Source organism: Haliaeetus leucocephalus, unplaced genomic scaffold (assembly GCF_000737465.1).
Source record: "Haliaeetus leucocephalus isolate CR32 unplaced genomic scaffold, Haliaeetus_leucocephalus-4.0 Scaffold184, whole genome shotgun sequence".
Classification (NCBI taxonomy): Eukaryota; Metazoa; Chordata; class Aves; order Accipitriformes; family Accipitridae; genus Haliaeetus; species Haliaeetus leucocephalus.
In genome coordinates, this window is record NW_010972620.1 from 13939257 (window position 1) to 13954335 (window position 15079).

At 35.8% G+C, this 15079-nt stretch overlaps 1 protein-coding gene across 1 annotated transcript in view; it reads right to left on the reverse strand.

The window, feature by feature from the left end:
* Window positions 1-1617: 1617 nt before the first annotated feature.
* The window catches only part of HECTD2 (HECT domain containing E3 ubiquitin protein ligase 2), a 41828-nt gene continuing 28366 nt past the window's right edge, over window positions 1618-15079 (reverse strand). Inside the window, exons 15-23 of the mRNA XM_010565034.1 lie at window positions 14121-14253; window positions 9761-9849; window positions 8489-8647; window positions 7961-8035; window positions 6903-6990; window positions 6539-6645; window positions 5221-5336; window positions 4378-4521; window positions 1618-1938 (exon numbers count right to left, since the gene is read on the reverse strand). Of these exons, the coding sequence (XP_010563336.1) occupies window positions 1818-1938; window positions 4378-4521; window positions 5221-5336; window positions 6539-6645; window positions 6903-6990; window positions 7961-8035; window positions 8489-8647; window positions 9761-9849; window positions 14121-14253 (1032 nt within the window). The 3' untranslated portion in view covers window positions 1618-1817. The remainder of the gene's footprint in view (window positions 1939-4377; window positions 4522-5220; window positions 5337-6538; window positions 6646-6902; window positions 6991-7960; window positions 8036-8488; window positions 8648-9760; window positions 9850-14120; window positions 14254-15079) is intronic.

Sequence of the window (15079 nt, forward strand, 5' to 3'; positions counted from 1 at the left end):
TGCTAGAAATTTGACATTGCTTGAAGCTATCTTGTTCATTCAGTGCAATGGTGAAAGTTTAATTAATTTCTTAACATCTGAAATCCTGTAAATTAAGATTTATTTTAAAATCTCCATTTGGGAGAAACAATGTAAAATGCACAGGTTCGAAATGCTGCTTTTAACACTCTCTGTGCTAACCTAGTTTTGTTCCAGGCTTAAATAAATGGAAATTTTATTACTGGTTTCAAGGAGAGCACAATGAATACAGTGCCAAATATTTTAAAATATCCTACTATTTATCTCTGCTTTACTAAAACAGTAAAATCACCAGTACCTTCTGTAGGAAATAGAATAAAATAAAATTTACACTTAGCTACTGAAGAAAATCCACAACAGCTTTGAAACTACGGATTAGGCAGATTAGTTTGTTCATCATGTGTAAATCTGTTGGTTGTATGTAAATAATACAGACAGGGAAAACAAGAATAATATAATATTTTACTTGTATTGCAAATAAGTAATTGAGTACAGATACTACAAGATATCTAAGCATCCATGCCCCAGCAGAAGTCAATGGGGAAAGCTGACAGATGCCAAAGTGTCTTGAACAATCTGGGCCTCATTCAGCTGAAAGAAAAATCTATAGAACACACAGTAGCTATTCATCTTAAAAAAATACTATACTGCATGCTGATAAATTCTTTCCATACAATGAATAAAACCCAGACTTGTAATTACATCTGCATTTTAGAACAAATTTATTTTCCAGCTCCTAATTTACTAACTCAGGGCAGGCATACCAAGAATTCTTCTCATGTAGTTCATGCAGTGAAAACCACAAACCATTGTCTTTAAATGCTGGCCTTCAAGTTAACCAAACCTTCAACTTTCTTCTGAAATGTTACTGTATTGACTTTTGTCACAGCTTACTTAAGACTTTCAACAAAGTTGCTGGAAAAAGAAGATAGCATGATACACTATATCAGTTCTCCATGTGTTGTGGATTTAATTCTTTTCCTGAAATATTTCACCATACGTGGAATTTATTTTGAATATCTAGTTTTGTTTACTATAACGCTACAGTAGATCTGGTTAGTTTGCTGTCAAAGAATGAACATACAAGTTGCTTAATACCTGTAGTTTGAACTTGAATCCCCTCAAGCTGAAAAAAGTACCTTTTAACGCTCTTGTACAGTCAAGTGTAAAAGCTGAATATAGAACATCTAAAACCTCTTATTCATAAAAAATAATTTTTTAGCAGTAAATGGCACTATCAAAACCCTATTTGTTCACAGGCAGTTATTTACATGCTTCTTAGACAGCCTGTTTCATTGAGAATGAAAACCAGAATATTAAAACTGCATACATTTTATAAAGACTAAAATTCCTATTTGCCTTTGTGAAAATATGGCTACATGCTGTATGTTATATTTTTTCTATTATTCAGGTTAATTGAAAACATTCTACCACTGGGATCAGCTAATAAAGAAATATTCTGTATATTATCTCCCAGTGGGATACCTGCGATGTAAAGGAATTATGATTAATGATAAAGTGCTATTAAGAAAAAACAGAAACAAACTATAACTTAGAAATTAGTTGGGTTGTGTTTATCAAATAGACTAGCTTTTTGTATGAAGAAAGCTACTTTCTGTGGCAAAGCAAGCAGTAAACATATTGCCATTCAGGAAAAAACATATAATTCATATTTAATTAAAAAAAAAATTAAGTTGGCTAAGACTGGCACAGTATCAACAGACATAACAAAAAGCTTAAAGGCACAATTAGAAGAGAGTGAATGCTACATAAAAATGCTGTTCTTGAAGTATTTCATTTTATTCTAGACCAAACCCCTCTGCATTTGAGATTCCAATGATCAACTTTTGCTTCAGTTCCTTCTTGTTCTTGTAAGGAGGGAGACAAAGCTGGTTGAAGCAGGTATGGGCCACAGGTAACCTAAAATAAATTAAAAAACCCCCAACAAAACACATTTAATAATACAATAGAAGCAGAACACTGCCAACTGCCTACACATTTTCAGTTAAACATTACTTAAATAAGAAAACCTGTAAAAGGAACATTTATCCTAATGACGTTGTTGGTTCAAGTTCTGTTGAACACATAACACCACTGTTGGTCATATGCACCTCAGGTGAATTTGTTTGCCTGCAACTCCCTCCCCGCCTTTCTTTTTTCCTTAAGTTAGAAACATCTCCTTCCAGGTTTTGTAAACTCCAGGTACCACATGACTTCAAAACCAGTTTTTCTCTAAATACAAAATGTGGATATAATCAGAATCCACAACATAAAGAAGGAAGGTGGGTCCTGCAGTAGGTATAGAGACACCTAGATGAACCACAGTTACTGTAAGGATACAGAACTCAGTAAAAATACATCCTTACAGACATATGCCTCAGTGCAGAGCACTGAGGAGCTGACTGAAGCCCTGGAAAAACAACAGTTCACAAGTTTGGTCTTAGCCATACCCACACTTTCAGTTGCAAGTTTCTTCTGAGAGCTGAGTTTAAGTATATATTGCAGGTACCTCTTCAGATTGCCTGGCTGAAACAGTGGAAACTCTGCTCCTTAATAGAACGGAGTAGTTTGATGAGAACTGTTCTTCGGTAGCGGAAGCCCTTGTTTTGCCACCAGTATGAGATGCCACTAACATCCTGCCTCACAGCCACAGGCAATAAGAAGCTACAGGATCTTCTTGCCCTTTATGTTCTCAAGTGACATGCAGGACAGCACTGAGGATATAGACTTGTCCTACAACTGATTACTTTGCGGGGAGAGAGGAAAAAGACAATGAGCTGAAGCTCAACCTGACATTTGGAATTAACCCAACACACTGAAAAATTTCTAAAACTTGGACACTTAAAAGTTAAATTTTAGTATGTGAGTCAAAAGCTCCCTAGTTCTGTTTTCACTGAAGCCCTTAGTCGTTTGAATGGCAGCAGCTTGGCCTTTGGTCATTAGCAAACATTCTTGAAAGGGGGTGGAATCCCCCCAGATCTGGAAACTCAAGCGACTTCTCCCTTCCCCACCCTTTAAACAAGTAAAGATCCGTTAATCAGACTGGAGTCATGTGCTTCAGAATTTGGAAAGTTGGGAAACAAGATATTAATTTGGCAATTTTCATTGCTATTATATTTTTTGATCCTATTGTGTGGGCAATGCAATGCCAGCATGTCTACATTCATCTCTGCACAGGCAGTCTGACTGCAACAATTATCTTGCAAAACACAGACCTACATAATTTTAAAATGCACACTATTTAAAAATACATTTTCCACTTTTAAGAAAATGAACAATTTACAGGAGAATGAACTTAAACAGAGATTCAACATTGACTGATTTTTCTTCATTTTTCATTGGATCCTAACGTTCCTTTGACATGTTACAGGAACCAGTAATTAGCTCATTGAATAAAGCATTAGAAATACCACAGGAATGAGATAAACCAAATTTAACCCCCCCCCCAGATTAATTTTGTTTACGCATTTAATTCAGCTCTCCACAGAAAACCCAACAAAATTTTGAGTTTAAAAATATAGTTCCATTTAGGCATTTTGATTACCCTAAATGTCTGAGAATCTAGGTCAAGCCAGTAATTACTGCTTAGCAGTAAGCTTCAGAGCAGTAAGCTTTTCTATACAGCTTTCCAAATTATTTAAACTGACTTTCTCCAATCTTGAGAAGGAAAATACTAGCTGGAAGGTATGTGGAATTTCTCAAGTCAATTCAATACAAAATAAAACACCACCAGAAACATAAAAACTTGGCATGAACAATTTAACCTTCACAACGAAATTACAAGGCTGCTTCGTTCCTATTTCTTCTGAGCAACCTCTGTATCAGCCATACACTTATTCACCAGAGACCCTAAAGGAATGCTACATCTTCTCAGCCATACATGTTAAAATTCTTATTTAGACCATCAAGAAAGAACATAAGCATTTTCTGCAACTGCAGGGGCTGCTATACATGACAGACTCAACAAATTGAGAAAAAATCGTGGTGATTCATGGTATATTTTCATTAGCTCAGCTGTCATGTTAGGAACAATTAAACAAATAATTTATTTGAATTGAAAACATGTAAAAAATCTCTATAAAGAATTCCTGGCCTCAAATGTAAACATTTACTGGAGAATCAATTTTGTATTAGATGGTCACCTGCAAAATTTATGCAATCAATTAATGGATATAATCACATTTTGAAGACAAACTAAAGGAGTCCATGCAGTTTCTTTCTTATACATTAGTTTCCTCTTCTTTAAAAAGATATGCAAGAGTGATAAGAGCTCTCATGAAATAATTTAACAAAAATTTTTAATAATCCAGAAAATACTTAACATAAGAAAAAAATTTAAAACCTCAGAAAACTACTTACCAATTAGTGGATGTTTCACTCTTTGAAATCTTGAAATTCAAATCAGCCATTCCTCCCACAGGTACTCTATCACTTCCTGTGGCAAAATGTAGCAGCTTCTTTTGCAGGTCAAGAGAAAATCCAAGTACTACATCCCAAAAGTATCTATGTTCCGGGCAGAGGGAGAAGAAAATAGTGTAAGATGCAATTTCACGACAAAACAGTACAAGGATAATAATACAACTGCAAGTACTACATAATGTATATTACTTACTGAGAATTTAATTAATGTAATATATAGGACTATATATATATATATATATAGGACTATATATAGGAATATATATATCTATATGCTAGAAAAAAGTCTACTCAGTAGTATCCTAATTTGCAAGGTTAAATAAATTCCTAAGGACTTGACAACTACAATGTTTTATGAATTTTGGAATGATGTCTTGTCAAATGATGCCCAAACCCACTTTTCTATAAAAATATAAATACCTTCTACTCCCTAATATAAATGTCCTTAGTATCAAATAGAATTGGAAGAGAAAAAGCATGCTTAGAAGATGGGTTAATAAAAATAAAGACTCAGATTTCACTACGCAGGATTTCAGGCTACTCTTTTTAAGCTATCTCCATTTCAATCTGATCATAACCTTTTAAAGGTATTCAGCAACAGGATCTAACTCTTCCTACTTAGAGATAATTTAATAGTGCCTTTGTCTTATTTGGAAATACATTTTTAAAACTTCAATCATTCTCAGATTATCCTTAAAGAGATTAATCCCAACAGTCTACCATTCTATGATGTTTTTAAATTTAAATTTAAAATGTAATTAGAATGAAAAAAATTAAGCCTACCGTATAGTAAGATCAGTTTTTTGGTAGCCCTCATATTGGGTACTTCTCTGTAAAGCGGACATATCCAGTTCAGGACTGCCACAGACAAGAATTTCAACCTCTTCTGGACGAAGTAGCTGCCAGAAATTAAGGATAAAATATTTAAATTTTTTTTAAAGATGAGAAATGATGCTACTAGATTCAAATTAAATGTTTCTTTTCGTATTATAGAAAAACTAACAGAGTATCATTCAATATAAATCTATAACCTAGATACATAATGTTTTATAGAAAAATTAATTCCTCATACTGTGAAGAATCTCTTACTACTATATATAGTAAAAAGCAAATCACTGGATAACATCATATTTTAGTGTATTTCCTTCATTCCTCACTTCTTTTTCATTCTTGCATTTATTATATTGACTTGCTTGTCATCTGATTAGATTACAAACGGGACAGGAAGAAAATTAAGTTTGTATGTATGGAATTCGGAGGGAGGGTTTTGATCTCAATTTTGGTTACAACTTCCATTTCATTTACATTGAAAAGTCCCAGTGGAGGTTGATGAGTAGCAGTGGCTGACAGAACTTCACTCTTGGTTGTACACACTGCTGTGCAAAGCAAATACATATAACAATAAACTGTTTTAACAACTGCTAAACTTACACCTGCAGAACCTACTTATTCATTTACTACAACATCATTAAATTGCATGTAAGTATGTCACGGCATTTCAATGGATTTTTAATCTCCTTCCAGAACCTTCCTTGCAGTTAGTCACATCTCACTTTGCTGCAAGTCTGTCATACTTCGCTAATTTCACAGGAATGAAGAAAATCTCATGCAAATTATAATTGCCTCTTCTTTCTCTTCTTACTGCACATTGGATGATGTAAATTACAAAAGGCATTCTAACAGCCAAACAGGACTGAATATGGAAGAATGTTCAATCTCAACCTCATTGAGTGTTCTTCCCGCAAAAAGTAATAGGTGTTTTCAGAGGAGTCATTCAAGAGCATACAGACATAGTTGCTCTGCTGCTCATAACTGTAGGGAATACAGAGAATCCTTGTAAACATTCACACAGGAGCCTGAGAAGTGTCTGTGAATGCATACTGATAAACCTAACTTGTGGAGCTTTATTTATCTGTTTTCAATGGAATGCTACAGAGCACAGCTGATTACCTGCTTAATTTCTTCTGCTTATGTTGGATTAATCAACTACATGATTAATCAAGATTCTTCACAAATCCTAAAATCATCCAGAGTAATTTAATTTAGATAAGTCATTGTCACATATTTGAAACAGAAGAGTTATGTTTCATTTTATTCTTACCAGTAATGCATATGAAGCACAGACACTATGAAATCCATAATAGAAAGCTGCAAATTGTTTGTAAATTGATTTGTTGAGAAGAAAATCAACATAGAGCTGCACATATTCTAAAAAAGAAAAACATTTTATTTTGTTACATCATAATAATTTTAAATAATCATTTGTTGTGCTCTCTCAAATTGTACTGAACTAAGAAAAATGAATGCATTTCATTCTAGATGCTATTAAATTGGTGGGTATAACAGAAAGGATTACAGTAATTTAATTTGCACATTTTGTTAAAGAAAACCTAGGTTTATAAGAAGGAAAAAAAGGGGCAAACTTAAATCTACCAAATATGTGTAGTTGATACATATTGAAGTACCTTTCCTATTCTGATTTGTGACTGGAATTTTATCTCCATTTGGCTTTAAGTTGTAAGATTTTATAACACCAAATTCTTCCTGAAAAACCTGGAGAAAAAGAGGAGTCAAGGTCAATGCTGGAAAATACATTCATATACTCACAAATTACAAAGCTTGTATTTATTATTTCATGTCTCTCTCTTCAGCACATCCTGTAATCCCTGAGGGTTGTGGGGTTTTTAAAAGTTAAATACCACAATTTTCAACAAATTGCTCAAGAAATTGGTATTCAAAGTAGAAAAACTAACCCTTTTACACAGTGGTACATCAAACTGACCTGCAGGCTCTGGAGCCACAGAGTTTTTCATAGAAAAGAACAATTTAGGAGCATCACACTGTAGCTCACCTAGGAACTCTAAAGTACCTGCTTTACAAAAATTCTCATATGGTCTGACAATAATGTAATTCAAAGCTGAGGGAAAAAAAGGTCAATACTAGTCCAATACACATACATAAACCAACATGAAATTTCACCAACTAGTATGTGTTCTAAAACAATGAATAAATGAAAAAGGCTTTCTTCACTGAAGTAGCAGTTAGACATACAGGTCAGGCAAAACTACCGTAACTTGAACAAGCTATTGTTCAAGTGCGATTTCCTGGACAAAGCGTATAAAATAACCAGAGTAGGCTTTGACTAGCCTCTGGGTTAGACAGAAAAGGGACTGTTTTGCGGCCAGATGAATTCCACAAACCAGGTCACCAATTGCAAGGTGATGGTTGTCAGAGCAAGCAAAGAGCTGGAAATGCACTGGTGGATGGCCATGCGACCCTGGCAGCCAGTATTCAGATCCGTCTACACTGCCAGAGGACAACAGCTTAAAGCCCCGTAATGGAGCCAGTCTCTGTAAGCCCTGATGCCCCAGGACTAGACTGGTCTTGAAGCAAGCTTTAATGCCCATGCAGTTATATTCTAAACAATCAGCAATCACACAGTAGTGGGCCACTCCGTTGCAGAAACATTGGTAAAAACTACTGAATGAATATGAGAATCACTTATAGTTGTGCATTCAATGACCTGAAAGGTTGAGTAAAAATCCTCTTCGACATTGCCTTCATAGGATAGAAGTTCACTTAGTCCATGAGCCAGTTCCTACAAAATGAGTAAAAACTCTTTAAAAAATCTACAAAACTAAGTGATGTACTTTGCAAGGACATGCCAGAATCATTACTTTATATAGAAGGTATCTTGGAAAAAGCTGTATGTTCTGAACGAGTGCACAAAGAAAAACTCACTGCTTAATTAATATGTGTGTATATATATTTATTTATTTTTATTTCAGTATAAATGGTTACATTTTTCTTTTTACTACGGAAAAAGTGTCTAGAATGCTCATATCGGATTTTGGTATTCTAACTTCAAATAGATCAACAATAATTCTGCCATGCTAGAAAACATGGACAATTTCTGTTTTCAACAGAAGGAGACTTTATCAACCTGTGCTGAAAAAAGGCTGTTTTGAAACAGTTTATAACCCAAGCATTAAACATAAATAAAACAGGTTTAAAATCAGTAATTTAGCCTTTTAAAAAACATAATACTTACGGGCATAATCTGAAACAGGTCACCTAATGTGACATCACAGATGCCTACAAGTGTGTTGTGATCACAGGGAACAATGGGAGGACTCAATAATTTCTTGTAACAGCAAGGTGGGAAACGAATATCCAATGTAATGCTATTATATACAGCAAGTCCCATAAGCTATACGTGTCAAATGTTAAGGGCAAACCCCACACATCCTTATTATAGATAGTATTTTAAGTAACTTGGAAAAAATATTTTAAGACTTTACTCAGCATACTCCAATACATGCTAAACAAACAGAAGCAATGGAAATTATTTACCTTTCTTTTTTTTGACTGATAATTTTAAATGCAGTTTTTTAAAAGTAGTAGTTAAAATGGTCACATGATGCACATTGACAGAACACTTGAGAATCCTCACCATAATATTCTACACAAGCATTCCTAGAATAAATTGTTCCAAAGTATTGTTATGAAAAAAAGTTTTTAAAGAGAATTGTAGATATATATTTTTAATCCAAAAATTCCAGAGAGACTTCAATATAGCAATTTTTCTTTTAAATAAATCTAAAAGCATAAAGACAACCTGTACTGGCACTACAGCTCATCAGCTAGCACATTTAAGTGTATCTTGTGAAAGAAATTTGAAATGATACCAAAACTCAGAAGAATCCAGTTCACAATTCAGCTTCTCACTAGACTAGAACAGTTCAGTTGGAAGAGACCTACAACAATCATCTGGTCCAACTGCAATCAGTAAAATGGGGACATCATCATCTCATCTTAGTGGAGTTATAAGCATATATTATCATTAATCATTTTTCTGAGGACTTCATAAATGAGCACAACAGAAAACCTAGGAAATAAACTTATGCTCAAAATAGCATGTGGCTTCCATTCAGTTAAAAAACCCCACAAAACAACACCCCACTGATCAATGGGGACTTAAAATATTAATGCATATGGGCTCATTTATGTTTACTGAATGAAACTCAGAGGTGTAAGGGTGTACGTAGATAAAAATTTACAACTTAATTACAACTTATACACAAAAAGTTGCATGTTTAATCTTAATTCTAGTATTTTCTGACTGTAAAATGCACCACATACCACCATTTTCTTCCTATTTTTAGTTCACTTGCTTGAATGACATTCTTTTTATACCTTTAAAATGGAACACACTTGTATATACAACATCTGAATGAGCTTTAATCAATGCTTTATTTCATGCTCGTACCAACTCATTGAATGGCTGTTTGTTTAGCACCGTCTAGTGGACATAAAAGGATACAGCTCCAACCAATCGGAATTCAGAATAGTTATCACACTTAAAGCTGCTGAACCAATGGCAGTGCGAGTCCTTGTGGTAGGCGAACATGCCTGCAGGACAGGAACAGTGGCCTTTACAAAGCCTGAGCTTCAATAAAAAGTCATACAAAACCTCACCTTTCTCACATATGCTCCCTTAAAAGTGCTGCTAGGAGTGCCCGTATCTCCATGGTGGTCCTCAGACCCGTCTTCCCACCCACAGCAGGAGCCTGCAGGTGCTTGGGCAAGGACCACCAAGGGCAGTACCAAGCTCGAAGCAGGCCCAAGCTCACCAGCCCTCTTGGGTGCTGGTGCAATGTGTTCTTCAGTGCCTCCAGTCGTGGATATTCTGCACTGTCTCAGTGCAATCTGTTTCTTCACCGTACTTCATCATCTGTACAGCCAGAAACATGAACTGTCTAACAAAAAGTTTTCTTGCTGCAATGTAAATCCATTTCTTCCTCCCTTCCTGGGTCAACAGCAGATGACAATCTTTAAAAATGCTGGCACGAATCCCATGACACAAATACCATAAGCTTCACCTCCTTTGAATAGAAAACTGTAAAAGGTTTATCTTACATACGCACACTAGCAGCAAAGGGGTATGTTCCATATTTTCAGTCAAAAAATTGTATCAGTGAAGTTAAAAAAATCCCCAAACCACAAATACTCTAAAAAAAGTCACTCACTGGTCTAAATGACATCTAGATCCTACTGATATCATGACTATAGACTAGTTTGACTGCTATTTGCGTCATGTATGGATCATTCTGTTTTAAAGAGTGATAGAAAGTAAAAACATATGTAATGAAATCACATAACAGCTTTAAGATGCCTAGGAAGTATTGGTCAGAGAAGCAAGACACACTCTAGTTACGTGTGCACTAATACTGAAATTAACTTCAGCAATGCAGAAGTAAATTGGATAAAACATGATGACTGGTTTCAATTTGTTGGGATTGAATAGGCCAACAGTTATTGTTTCCACAGTCAGTGTACAAACCAAAGCACTAAATAGGTCTAAGGACATCTTGTATGTGGTAGCTCACCGTATCTGTGTTTGAAGACGAAGTTGGGGAAAAATAATCTCTCCTTTGGATTAAAAAAAGAATAAAAATTCAACTGAAGTCTCAGGGACATCTAGTTTTTATGAAGATGCATAGGTAAAACTCTGCCTTCATATTTGATATGAACAATCTAACTTTATCTTTTGAACTTTAGCTCAAAAAGGTGTTCATCACAAAAGGTTTAGACAGTGCATTTACCAGAAGCAACAGAACAGTTGCATCTAAGGCAGAGCAAGGTTCACATACTGAAAGATAGCAGTGATGCTGAAACAAAATAGGTCTCTGTCCTGGTTTCGGGTGGGATGGAGTTAATTTTCTTTCTAGTAGCTCGTATAGTGTTATGTCTTGGATTCAGTATGAGAAGAATGTTGATAACACACTGATGTTTTCAGTTGTTGCTAAGTAGTGTTTAGACTAAGTCAAGGATTGTTCAGCTTCTCATGCCCAGCCAGCAAGAAGGCTGGAGGGGCACAAGAAGTTGGGAGGGAACACAGCCAGGGCACCTGACCCAAACTGGCCAAAGGGGTATTCCGTACCATGTGATGTCATGCCCAGTATATAAGCTGGGGGGAGTTGCCCTGGGGGGATCTTTGCTCAGGAACTAACTGGGCATCGGTCAGCAAGTGGTGAGAAATTGCATTGTGCATCACTTGTTTTGTATATTCCAATCCTTTTATTATTATTATTGTCATTTTATTATTGTTATTATCATATTTATTAATTTCTTCCTTTCTGTTCTATTAAACTGTTCTTATCTCAGCCCATGAGTTTTACCTTTTTCCTTCTGATTCTCTCCCCCATCCCACTGGGTGGTGGGGGAAAATGACTGAGTGGCTGTAGGGTGCTTAGTTGCTCGCTGGGGTTAAACCACGACAGTCTCAAATCCCATTTATTAATTGTCCACACTGAGATGAAGAAAGCATCGTAACACACATAGAAGGGCAGACAACTGAGTTAACTGGGAGTTCTTTAATTTCAGGGGTTAAATCTGCAGGATTAGCTAACCTGGAAAGGGTAATAACAGTGAAGTTTTCCTGTTTTTCCTTCCAAGCTTCTGATATATATTATTTGCAACTTAAAGACAGCAGAGTATACAGTCCCTTTCCAAGGGACAAGAACATTTCTGAACTCCTCCCACATTTGGCTGATAGTCGTATCAATGAAAGAATTTACACTTTAAAGCGAGGAAGCCTGCCAGAGCTGGTGAAAAAAATATTACTCTTGAATGTTTCCAAACTCATCAGTTACCAAGCTCTGCTGACAACACATTTTTACTAACAGAACTGTCAAACTTACAGAACACTTTCTCCAGAATACTTTGTTTCCTCTTAAGGTTGATATCACCAAATGTCATCTCTCCACACAGACCCCTTTTTACTAGAAAAAGGGCTGCAGGCAAATAATGATCTCAGATTTGAGGACATATTTATGACTTAAAACTCCTGACCTTTAGGAGTCCTATAAACAACAGAGGACCATGCATTTAAGGGACATGAACACTTCCAGGCAAAGACAGACAAGCTCTTGCATTCTACCAATAACTATCAGGTGTTATGCTGAAGTCCCTGGAAATCAATGCTTCTAATTTAAAAGCCAGCCTGGGAACACTTTAACCCATTATAACATCAGCAATGTATCCACACACAGCTGAGGAAAGCTGACTTATTTGAGAAACATTAGAGTGGTGGAAAAACCCCACCTAGATCCATCTACAGCAAAAAAAGCTTGAACTGCTTGTTTATGAATGCTCATTCATGTCTTCCAATCTCCTGTTTACTCAAAAAAATCTTCCCTTTTTTCCCCTCTTGGGCCTGCAAATATCATTATGGGCTCACAGGTCCTGGTAACAGCAGAGGCAGGCTATTTCATTCAGTCTCACATCTGCTACTGTCTCTGCACCTCACTGGAAGACCTTTCTCTCCTGAGAGCATCTCAGACCACTTTAAGAATACTGGCCACACAGATACCCCAAACAGAATATATGATGACAAAGATTAAAGTAAGAACTAAACCTCTACCTATACTAATCACAGAAACAGTGCTAGAACTTGCAGACACTATCAGTGTCTGTCAGTGCATCAATGCAACTATCAGCACAAACGGAAACCACTGATAACGCAGGAGGCCAGAGTCAGCAGTTTGCCAGAACTGAGCACAGTAACAGCATCCAACTGTAGCTACTTACAAAAAACAGGAAAACTCCCTAAACTAGCAATAGGAAGACAGCTGAGGGCAGTGTAAAAACAGAAAATGCAGCATGAGAAGAAAGAGGCAAGGATGGCAGGTGACAAATATATTTGGCCTTACCTCCACAATATTTGCTAGACCATCTACTTCAGAGGCTGCTATATTCCTATTTTGGAGCAGGAATATCATATTCCAATTGCAACCAAACAACATAAAGCTACATGGAAGAAACTTGTACTTAAATCCAAACAAATGGATTCACACATGTACATGTGCTTTCTAGAAAATTTCCAAGAGCAGACAAGTGTCAGTGTTTCAATGGTTTGCATAGCTTTTGCTTATTCTTAGCTTGTTAGTAGGTCTAGCAATTCACTAACACTCATAGAAAACTCTTATGAGTTTTCTACTCATAAGAGAAATAGAAACAACCTTTTAAAAGGCCCTATTCCATTTGAATTATAACAGATAAAAGTTATCCTTGTCCTACTCCATAAAAGAGTTGATGGACTTCTCCCATCTGCCAAGAGGTAAATCAAGATCCTGTCTCTGGATAAGATGGAAACACTGTAACAACACAGATATATCAGAGGAAGAACTTCTAGGAAATTCTACTGCTAGTCTTGAAGCCCCCTGCTTCGTATCCAATATGCTTACTAGCCTAGGTATACTAACAAACCATAAACATTGAGCCTCCAGTTTCCAAAACAAGTTTTAGCATGACTAAAGCCTTAATAAACTGAATCCTGATTTTAATTCTAAACCTTTCCATTTATCAGAGATTTGTTGACCCTCTAATTTTGCCATACTACTAAAGTAAAATCTCAGTTTTTCAGCAATGCTTGAACCTCCTTGTCAAGAGCCAGTATCTTCAAAACTCTTCAAGTACTTCCCACTCTCTTCTACCTTCCTCTATGCCAAAACTACTTCTCATCTATATACAATTCTAACTTGCCTGCTTTTGTTTTTACATCAGTTAGTAACTGGTCTGCCTAATACTAGATTATTGAAGAATTCTTATCCATCACTGTTATAATAATTTAAAATGAACAAATTTTCATGTTGTACTTAAGAACATTTATGAGGACTCACCATAATCTGGGTGAAAAATCTGGCGAATCAGAAGAAGAAACCATTCTTTTGTCAGGCCACCCATATCAAGACCAGCTTCCCCTACAAATGTGACTTTCAACTTCTTTTTCAGATCTGCCCTCTTCCTTGCTAGCTATTGCAAAACAGGTAGGGAAGAAGAAAAAGGAGATTTAACATATTGTCACTACCTCTAGGCATAGAGTACACGTCTCTGTCTCTACCACTCTTGCTTTGTTTAAACTAGTAATTTGCTTCATCTGCTACTAATAGGTCAAAACTATATTAAAACAATGATTGAATTGCAGAAGCAAAACAATCATGATTACTTGACATCATCAACTACCTTGCATATGGTGCCACTCTCTAGGATTGAAAAGAAGTTAGGTGGTATGCAAACAGACTTTTAATACGCTACTAGATACAATGAACTGAGACTGTCTGAAATATTTTGGACTTATATAATTTTTACCTACATAGAAGACATTCTGCCAGGAAGAAATGATAGATTAAAAAAAAAAAAGAATCAGACATCCTCTATAGATATTTAGAAATAAGGAGGTAGCTAAAACTTTCAATATTTGGACAGCATTCTGTTCAGCATAAGATACCTGCCAGCAAGTATCAGCTGTTTTGTAAGACTGTTTTTTTAGATAATGGTAACAAGCTCTTTTCATTCCTTTGTCCTAAGAGACAGCATTTCATCCAGGTATGCAAAAGACCTGCGAGGAATTATTACAGCCTTTCACAATCAGCAGTGATCTTTCAGATCAAGTCCCTGTACAATTCTTCTTTAAATCATTAATTACTAGCCAGGTCCACAGAAAGTGTTTAAACCAGTCAGGAAGATGCATGTGCTAAAATAATTTCTATGTTGTTAGCTGCTCAAGTAAATTCCTGTTGCACAAATTTTATAACTATTTGTATTATTTGATACAAACTACCTATTAGCTGAAGTGATT